Raw genomic sequence first — 10036 nt, forward strand, 5'->3', positions numbered from 1 at the left:
CCTCGGCAAACGCAGCAAAGTTTGCAAAAGTACAGTCATATGAACACACGCACATAAACATACTTGTGAAGTTCAAGTCCATATCACACACTTTCAAGTGGGCAATGCCTGGATAGGCGAGGTGGGTATAAATAATGACTGCTACGTAAACAAACTTTTTTGACTTTGTCATAGTAAAAATTGTGCTTTAATATATGAAAATGGAAGAACAGCTTTTGTTGATATTTGTTATGTTAATATACCAATTATGTTGATGAATAATTTTTTTTTTAGTTCATAAATACACACCACAAAAAACTTTCAGTACAAGGATGTAGCAGATATTACGAGCAGTAATGTAAGTTAGTTGTATTGGTGACTGTGTAGCCAAAGATGTGGGGGACTTTTATGGGGACTATCTTACTCAATATGTTGGAGTTCCCCTCACTTTAAACACCTGTATGGCGCATCAATGACTCTGTCACGGGACATGTTTATTATCAATTTGTTTTTTTCAACACTGGCTTTCACGGTGTCTGGCCCACGTACCAAATGCACAGCCCACAACTGCATTACACATTGAAATCAAGCAGAATGGCTAATTTAGCCACCGGATTTTGGGTAGTTTTTCTCACGCCGCTCCTAGTTGTACCACACTACTGCCACCTACAGTGCAGGTGAAGCACATTTTATGAGTGATATGTATAAGTGATGTATGTATGTATGTAAGCATGACAAAAACATAACTGGGATTTCTTGAGGGTCACACATAATCCAAAAAGAGGTCTTTACATAAAAGAGATGAATATTCAGAATATTTATGTGCAGCAAAGTTCCATCTAAGAGCCAGTCAAGTGTGATGAAGGGTGGGGAAGGTGCTATTGGGCCAAAAAGGAGCGCTGGGCTGTAAAAAGGGAGGGAAAAAGTACAGTACAATCATATCTACATTACTGTCCACTTGAGGCTTTTCACGGCTTGTTTAATCACTCACTGAGTCACATGTATGTATGCAATCAGACAAAAAGAAAGCAAAGGACACACAAAAGAAAGGAATTCATCTTTACAAGTGGAGGTCAAAGGGAGAGACATGGAGCTTTTGACGTTCTTCCTTTGACTAGAAGAGAATAAGGAAATGAAACAATATTTACAGCTGGAAACTAATAAGGAGAATGTTGTATATATTTTGATTACAATTATTTGATCTGCTATGAGTAAAATTAATTATTCAATAGTTATTTTTTAAAACAATATTCTGAACCTTTCTCAGAATGTTCTGAACTCCTGTTTTCACGCCAGTGTTGATGCAAGCAGAATGCCACGAGGATGAGTTGTGCCATGTGTGTCATGCTCCGCGTGACTTGTTGAATTCTTTTGTGTTGGTTCTCTTTATCTCCTGTTTTAGACTGTTATTTTGCTAATGCTTCCTGATTTTGTGCAGTTTTCTGGCAAAAGAGTGTGTGGTCTTTGCTGTTTGCTGGTTCATTGTTGTTTGGTTGTTGGACTGTTGTGATGGTCTGCATTCCACTGCTTCACCTCTTACTGCTTCTGTGTGCTTCCTTTTTTGCATCTCTAGGACAATGTGGATGTGTATCAGGGGTGTCCAAAAGTGCGGCTGCTCCTTGTGTTTTTCTATTCTAAAATAAAAACATTGTAAAAGTAAAATCAGTTCATTATTAATGACCTATTTTAATAAATATTACACCAATTTCTTCGTCACAGATTAACACAGTTGATGTTTTGTTACATTGTTTAGCATATCTGGACCTACAATACATTGGATTGGTTTTACCATCTTTTTACACACAGAATGTACCAGAATGGCCCCCCGCATCCTTTAATTCTTCTGTATGCGGCCTTCAATGGAAATATGTAGTTAGACTTGCCATAACTGATGTCATGTTCCACTTCTTTAGACAACAAACCAGTTCAGACTGAATCAACAGCGCCTCTGTTGGTTGCAGCCGAGTAATGCACTCCATTTTGACTCAAAGGTTTACAATCAATTCTTATAATCATTTACTACACCTATTTTAATAGGTAGGAAGTCAGAGTTGTCTCGCAACCAATCAACAGACCATAGTGTCTGTAGCGCCACCCTTTAGCCGCCACACGAATGGCAGGTTATTTAATTCAATACCCACTTCGACAATGGAATCGCAAAGACTTGACACCATACCAAACGTGTATTTCACCAGTTTTAATCATGCGTTTATCCACTAGATGAACCACAACTATAATAAACAATATACAAAAAAAACAAAAAACATGGGCCCATTGTGTCTCTGGACTGCTGTGTCATCACATAAGCAGTCACTCGTCACGCTTCAGACTCAACGCTATCCTCTGCTTTCGTTTCCATCTGATTCGCTTGGGCTCGGCGACGCTCCACCTCTGTCACCGTCATGGGGTGAAGTGGGAAGAACCCGGCCAACCCTGCAGGAAGACCGACATCTTTTATGACCATATATACTGTGTACAATATACGTACGTAAGGTGGACCCCCCAAAAAAATAATCCCATGCTGAGCTTGTCTGTTTATCTCCCAAGCCTTGTGTGACATTGTGTGTCATAAAGGCATACCTGCCAACATTTGCACTCGAAAATGAGGTTCCTCCCTGGAGAGGTTTGAATGGAAGCCTGACAGGTGTCTTTTATCCAGTTAAGATTAGGAGTACAGCGGAACCTCGCTTAGTGTACACCCGTTAGCGTATTTTTCGGTTTATGTCAAAAATGTCTGCAAAAATGTTGCCTCGGTTTGCATACATTTCCCAGCTAGTGTACAATAATGCGCACGTCTTGTGTTATTAATAGGGCTGGCAAAGTTCACACAATAAGAACAAGTTAACACAAATTCTCAAAAACTCCACAATTTTTTGAACGCGCAATTAACGTGCACGCGACCTGTTTGCCCCTCGGCCCACACCGTAGTTTGGAGAAAGGCACCTGTGTTGCAGGAACACAGAACGTGTGTTCAATCTCAGGCTGTAATAAGATGATATCTTTTGTCGGTATATTTTGTCCTAAATGACTGAGCAATGTGTTTCCAATGTCTTCATGTTATTCCGAAACATGCATCTAACTAAATTCAGGTTCTTGCAAATAGCATGACAATAGCATTTAAGGGTCAGTTAAGTCAGAGAGATGTAGTGACCACAACTGCCCAGGAGACCCAATGTGATTTTTTTTTCCCATGGGGCCCAGATTTCCTGGCGTCACCCCTGTAAGCTATAGCTCTATTACACTATATGGGCTTCTGTAAACTACTAACTGTTCTTGAGCTCTTTATTTTTCGTAAGTTGACATTATTTATTTATCAAACACACAGTTTTCATTTCACTTAGTTGTTGGGTGTTTGACTGAACCTTCATTTGTGATATTGGTCGCAAATATATTAATATATTTTGTGACATTATTTGCTTGGAGAGGATTCTGTTTGAGTGATGGGGACAGTTTGCCCTACCAATGTCTACTTGTTGCACATTGTGTCTGTCTTTGAGGTCTATTTTGTGACCAGTTTTTTAAAATTCATTTGCACAAAGCCAACATACTGTCCAGTCCCATGTTGATGCGAGTACTGAAGAATTTGAAATGCCCTTTCTACGGTATGAGCGGAAGTAGAACAAAATGACATCAAACTCTTACGTGAACACGCACTGAGCACAAAGCCGAGAACCGGAAACACACAAAATTAGAGCATTTACCGTACTCCTTAGTGGCACAAATAACTGTACAGTTGTGTAGTGAGAGTAAAGAAAAAAAAATACAAAGCCGTGTTGATTCCGCTATTAAATGTATGGACTCAGTGTATACACACCTAGAAGTTTGGCCACCGGCTTGGTCGTGTGGGCGCCGCAGCCAATCCAGTACTTGATGCGGTCGTAGTTGAAGCTGACGAGTTTCTCGTTGTAGATGTTGGGGAGCGGGTCGTACGTCCCCAGTTGTTCTATGTATTTACCGTCTCTCGCCCGTTTGTTATACGCCGCCACGATGCGATAAAAGGGTCTGTTGGCTTGATTGTGGCCTGCCAGAGCCATGCGGAGGACCACGTGACCCCCGTGGTAGCGCTTTAAGAGGTGGGATGCTGCAGTGGAAGATAGATCAGTCGATACACAGATAGATAGATTGACAGAAGAACAGGAAAAAAAACAGATCATTGTTATATTTCATTGTGTTCTTTTCATTTTTTAAATGCAGATGGATGACTGTTCCATGCTGCTTTTGTTTACAATGAACTACTTCAAGTTGCATTTATGCTTTTTAATTGATTAAAAACACCATCTGCACAAACACTAAAAAGTTGACTAAATTAAATGTTTTTATATGTTCAATTTACAGACAAAAAACATTGAGGATTTTTTTCGGTGTTGAACTATTAAAAAAGTACAACCGTATGGAACATGTTCCTATAGTAATGTTTCATTTTGTGTCGAGCAGCTTTTAAACATTACATAAACTTAACAACTAATCAGTTGATATAAAACCTAAACAACCGGAGATGTGAATACAAGATCATAATTTAAGAAAAAGAAACTTGCTTGCTTGTACAGGACCAGTCAACCAGTCATAAGTCTGGACACGCTCTCTCATTCCATAGCAGTGTGAGACAGCGTTCCCAAAGTTTTCACTGGTACTGTAACTCTCTACTAAAGGACACTTTTCCCACAAATTTGACCAATAGTTAAACAAAATACAATCTTCGAGAGTGTGAATACATATATATTATACTTACACAGCTGAACCATGACGCTGGTTGAATATAATCTTCACGCCTGTAACATAAAAAACAGTTACAAAGCAGTTGTAACGTTTACACTACATATAAAAGCATAAAAGCTGTCCGAAGCTAAAAGCTAACAGTAGATCACAATAAACATGTAAGACGACATTATAGCAATACCTTCTGCCGATGTCGAATGTGGAAAATAAACCGTAATCTGAGCAAGTCTTGATTGAAGGTGATAGAGCGGCAATGTTGTGAGAAATTACACAAATTGTCTCGCTGCGGCACTAATGTGACACCTATCAGGGCGCCGCCATGTTGTAACCGGATGTGACATTTGTGCGTCCCAGTGGCGACAATATCGTTTTGGATTGCAAGGGGGCAGTATTACACCGCTAAATGCTGTGTCTAACGTAAGGGAGTTTAATATGGCAATAATAAAAATATTTTTGATATATTCCCACTATATATGCCCTGATTCAAAGGCACACTACTGATGATGTGTAACCAAAATGTACGTCCTTTCCATGTCTGAGATAAAGTTCCCACGCCACTGTCAACATCCACGCCTCATGTATCTACTGTATTGGTTTCCATCAAGTCCCGTGTATTTACGAACGCTTGGTTGTTTGGGGATTTCAATGTATTGCATTTTGTTTTAATACAAATGTCACAAAATACTTTCTTCATATTTACATTTGTAGACGTGTTGCTACTCACAAGTCTCACATTTAAGTATGAGAACATAGTGCAGAAATAACTTTGAATTTGATTAATACAAAATAAGTGCATTATCCAATCACCATTATTAAACACTCCTAATATATTCGTTATTGTGGTTGTACATCTGCATTAAACCATAATGGGAGCTGTGTGTAATATTCTAACTTTCAAGTAAAACAATGGAAGCCTTTGATTATTATTTTTAGTGCAATATTCACATTTGAAATCGATTTCATTAATACAGGTATATCATAAAACAGTCTACTCAGTCACTGTGCCCTCTGCCCGCCTCAGCAATATGCGGAGCAGACTTTTCAGCCGCTCTACTCCCAAACTCTGGAACGCATTACCACCCAACATCCGAAATATTGGCTCACTCTCTATCTTCACATCAAGACTCAAAACTCATCTGTTCAAAACTGCATACTAACTTTGACCTATGTTGTTTTTATGTTGTTGGGTTTTTAGAAAGGCGCTTATAAATGAAATGTATTATTATTATTATTATTACTCAGTATTACAGTGCATGTCAGGACTCGTACTATTAATTATAAATAAATAATTTTATTGTCTTTGTGTATTTGTAGCAGAGACATCACATGATGTGTTTATAAAGCACACACGTTCAAAACAACAAAGATCATGTTCAGCGTGAGGGGCCTGTAATTGAATGTTGTTTTTTTTTCAACCGTGCTCCGAGGACTATATTACATGTATAACATAATCTTTTTTCTCATTCGTATTCTCCTGGCGTTGCCCCGTATCAGCGGCACATATAGTTTGAAATCACATTCCAGCTATGTGGACCCCGCTGGTAATGAAAGGCAAGGTGATGGTGAATGCAGGGGTCACTGCTGTGCCTGATGTCGTCTGAGCCCACAGACACTTCTGCCCACTGGGAGCCCGGCTACCCCCGCAGTCTTGGAACATGCTGATTTCACACTCCTGTTGTGTAAAGCTTGTTTTTCTCTATGTGTGTGTGTGTGTGTGTGTGTGTGTGTGTGCGAAACAAACACATGGTTTTCTGTGAGGAGAGGTCAGTCCAGACACAAAAAAAGCTGGGCCCTTGTTTGTAATTCTGAAAATATCCTGCTGTCCCTGCATGGCTCGCCACACATGAAAATAGCCATCGATCGAAAAACAGGATGGTGAAATATTGAATTTTATCTTGAATTTTGTTTTCCGTTACTGTCACCTTCATAGCGTCTTACTTACACTTAGTCACTGACAGTGAGTCAGTGAAACTCAGGTTCTTGGTCAGTCCTTGAGCCAGTGAAACTCAAGTCTTCGTCATGCATCTGTGAGTCAGTGAAACTCGAGTCTTCATCAAGCACCCGTGAGTTTGTGAAACTCAAGTCTGCATCACATCGGTACCCGTCAGTCAGTGAAACTCAAGTCTTCATTAAAACTTGAATCAGTGAAAGTCAAGTTATCAAGTATCCATGAGTTACATGTAATGAAACTCGAGTTTTCGTCAAATCGTAGGGGAATAAAACTCGAGTTCATCTGTGAGTCAGTAACACTCGCGGGATGAGTGAGTACATTTTTGTTGGGTCTGTGATGCAGCTCCGGCAGGAGGGGGAAAGTGGAGTTGATTTGAGGCAAAGGACAACATCTGTTACTTCTTCCACAGGGCTAATACATTTGCAGTGTAAATACAAATACAAAAATACAAATGCAGTTTGAGATTATCAATTTAACAGAGATTAACAGTTCGAGATTAACGATTAACAGCCCCTTTTCCACTGCAGGAACTTTATGAGGAACTTTCCGATTTAACCTGGCAGTTTGAAATACCCCCCTGCGATTCAGGGTGAAAAGGTTCCACTCGCAGTTGAAAAAGTTTCTTTTGGCCCCCAGGTAGTTTTTGGAAGTTCCCGGAACTATTGAGGGGCGGGCTGTGCTGACAAACGACGACTGGTTGAACACACTTGTAGTGTTTCTACTTAGCCGCCATGTCTAAACCAGTGTGCGGAAGCAAACTTGTTCAATTTATTCATTTTTACAAGCTTCATGTCGACATGCGAAGCTACGAGAAGTGAACCAACTCTTTTGAACATATTTACAGTGGAATACATTAAACGGGACTTTGATATGGCGACTCAAAACAACCGAGTCTGTGGAACCCGACAAGCTGGTGGATCTAAAAATATAGAACACAGTGCTCAACAAATTGGTGAAAAGCAGAACAAATTTAAGCAAGATTATAGAAGAAGAAAGACAGTCGTAGTGGGTCCAACAGCTGTATTACTGTACCAACAACTCAATGGCGAAATGGAGGAAACGGTAAACAACTGGAATGAAGGCACAGTGGAAACTCGGTTAGCGTCCACCCCGGTGAACATTTATATTTATAATATTTACGTTAACATGACATTAACGTAATATTTACGTTACCTCAATTTTGCCTCGGTTTACAGTATGGCGCTCATCGTCGTGTTATTAATACACTGCGTGAGTCTGTTTTCTTAATGTATTTTTTAAAAATCAGGAAACGTCCTTCCTTGTTAGTGCCACGGGTGGCCAATGCCAGAGTACAGGATCCCAAAATGCAGAGTGGACTCAGTTCGTGTACAAAAAGGTTTATTAATAAAGGGTGGCTCACGGGGAGCAAAAAAAAAAAAAATACAAAAGCACAAAGTGCAACAGAAATACACCGGGCCGAGCTACGGGTGAAAAAATATTAACTAAAAGAGCTGCTTGACACGACAGTAGCAGAAAAGATATACAGGGCACAGCAGCGAAAAACACGCAGGTGACAAAACAGTAACAAAAAATCACAGCTGGTGCATGCTGGACAAAACTAGAAGTAAAACAAAAAACACTGCTGGAAAACGAGCAGAGTAAGAGCTAAACTAGCTGTGGTAACCACTGCTTACAACCAAGCAGGGAGAAACAAGACTTTCGGTAACATGAGATGGAGGATTACAGGAGTCATGCATGCAGCAGGGAACAATCTGGCAATTGAGTGACAAATAGGCACAGCTAAAGTAGTCCCAGGTTAATTGGCTGCAGGTGTGACCAGGTGACTCCTCCCAGACCATAGGTGTGGCGGTAGCAGAGCAGCACTACAGAACATGACAGTTAGCATCCTATGAGCTATAGCTAACAAAATCGCAACCGGAACCGGAAATCATTTATCATCAATTATGTTACGTCACCCATCTTTGATGTCATCTGCGGTTGACTCTCAAAAATGTTATCACAAATGTTTTTACAGTTTTACAATTATAGTTTTACAAACAATTCCAACTGTACAGTATATAAATGCCCAATGAAAGGTATAAATGGACACTGAAGTTACTTTTACCTTCATTGACTGACTGACTTCATTCACTCTTCTCAAACACACGGTGTGGCAACAAGATCATCCATAAGTTATTTCTTGAATTCAATAGTAATTCTTACATTCTTTATCAAAATGCTGGCACTTGCAACTTTCTTTGGGTCCATTTTGGGTTATTGAGGTGAGAAACACTCTTGAATTCAATAAATAACTCATGGCAAAACAGGAAGGTGGTGGTGGTTGATCTCGCTGCCTTTGGGGTCAGTCACGTCAAGAATCACATCTTCAGTGAAGGCAAGTAAATTTTCCTTTATCCCTTTTATTCATTGTTTATATGTATTTACTGTATATGCATTTCAACTTGTTTGATGCATGTCAAACTGTAAGTGTAAAACTTTAAAAATGTGTTCTGTGTTAAGATTGTTGGCTTTCTGGAACACATTAATTAGATTTACATTGTTTCCCATGGAAAAATGTATTTGGTTAGCGACCGTTTCGTTTAGAGTCGGTCCTTCTGGAACAAATTAATGACGCTAACCAAGGTTCCACTGTATATCATATCAAATATTCCTTATTTAGTTACATGTTATAACAGTAGTCAGCGGCATGTCACTTGTTTAGTTCCAAAATCTGGGCTACAATTGAATGTTTTCTTGTTGCCACCGTCAGCTGACATTTACTCTTTATGTATCGTTACTTACAGATGTCCAAAAGGACTTGCCTGCATCTCATGAGTTTATCATTCACTGAGAAGAAGTCTTTCTGCCTGTGTTGGACACTGTGAACGTGCGTGTAAACACTTACTAATCAAGCCTTAACCCTTCACTCTTCACGGACTTTTTTGTGTAAAACAATGAGCACTTTGTCTTTGAAACCATCTTGTTTGGTATCTTTTTGGTATCTCCCCCATACGTCATCAGCATGGTTTGAATAAACTACCCTGATTTTTTTTAATTTGGTGGAAACGCAAACCACACAGGAACCTTTTTGTTCCAGGAACTATAGTTTCCAGGAACTAAAAGTTCCTGAACTTTTGGTGGAAAAGGAGCTATCTGTGTTTTTAATTTGGCTAGATGTAGCAGGGGTGAATAAAGGAACGAGTTAACAGTGACAATTACCTGTGACTCCCAATTCTGTAAAAAAAAAAGTGCAACTTCATCAGTTCTTTATTTTATCAGATAAAAACGCATTGAGAGCAATCTCATTTTCAAGGGTGACCTGGCCAAAAGGACGTCAGCAAATGTAACAATAAAAAACACATACTTAGGAAGAGGCTTACAAACAGTTAGGGCAGTCTTCGACTAAGGATTTTCAGAGTCAGATTTGAT

The 10036-nt window shown here is 39.5% G+C and overlaps 1 protein-coding gene across 1 annotated transcript; it reads right to left on the reverse strand.

Moving 5' to 3' along the window:
* Positions 1-2161: 2161 nt before the first annotated feature.
* mrps16 (mitochondrial ribosomal protein S16) lies at positions 2162-5021 on the reverse strand. Its single transcript, XM_054784772.1, has 4 exons — positions 4877-5021; positions 4709-4748; positions 3794-4060; positions 2162-2412 (listed from the first exon to the last, which is right to left on the reverse strand). Exons 2-4 carry the CDS (start codon positions 4719-4721, stop codon positions 2297-2299), a joined length of 396 nt encoding a protein of 131 aa, XP_054640747.1. The 5' UTR covers positions 4722-4748; positions 4877-5021; the 3' UTR covers positions 2162-2296.
* Positions 5022-10036: the final 5015 nt, after the last annotated feature.

This window comes from Dunckerocampus dactyliophorus, chromosome 8, assembly GCF_027744805.1.
Source record: "Dunckerocampus dactyliophorus isolate RoL2022-P2 chromosome 8, RoL_Ddac_1.1, whole genome shotgun sequence".
Classification (NCBI taxonomy): Eukaryota; Metazoa; Chordata; class Actinopteri; order Syngnathiformes; family Syngnathidae; genus Dunckerocampus; species Dunckerocampus dactyliophorus.

Bases quoted from the DNA above. Each gene is read 5' to 3' on its own strand.
- mrps16 (XM_054784772.1), bottom strand. The intron at 2,413-3,793 runs GTGTGTATACAC...GTCTTCCTGCAG, and splicing joins GCCGGTGGCCAAACTTCTAG to GGTTGGCCGGGTTCTTCCCA.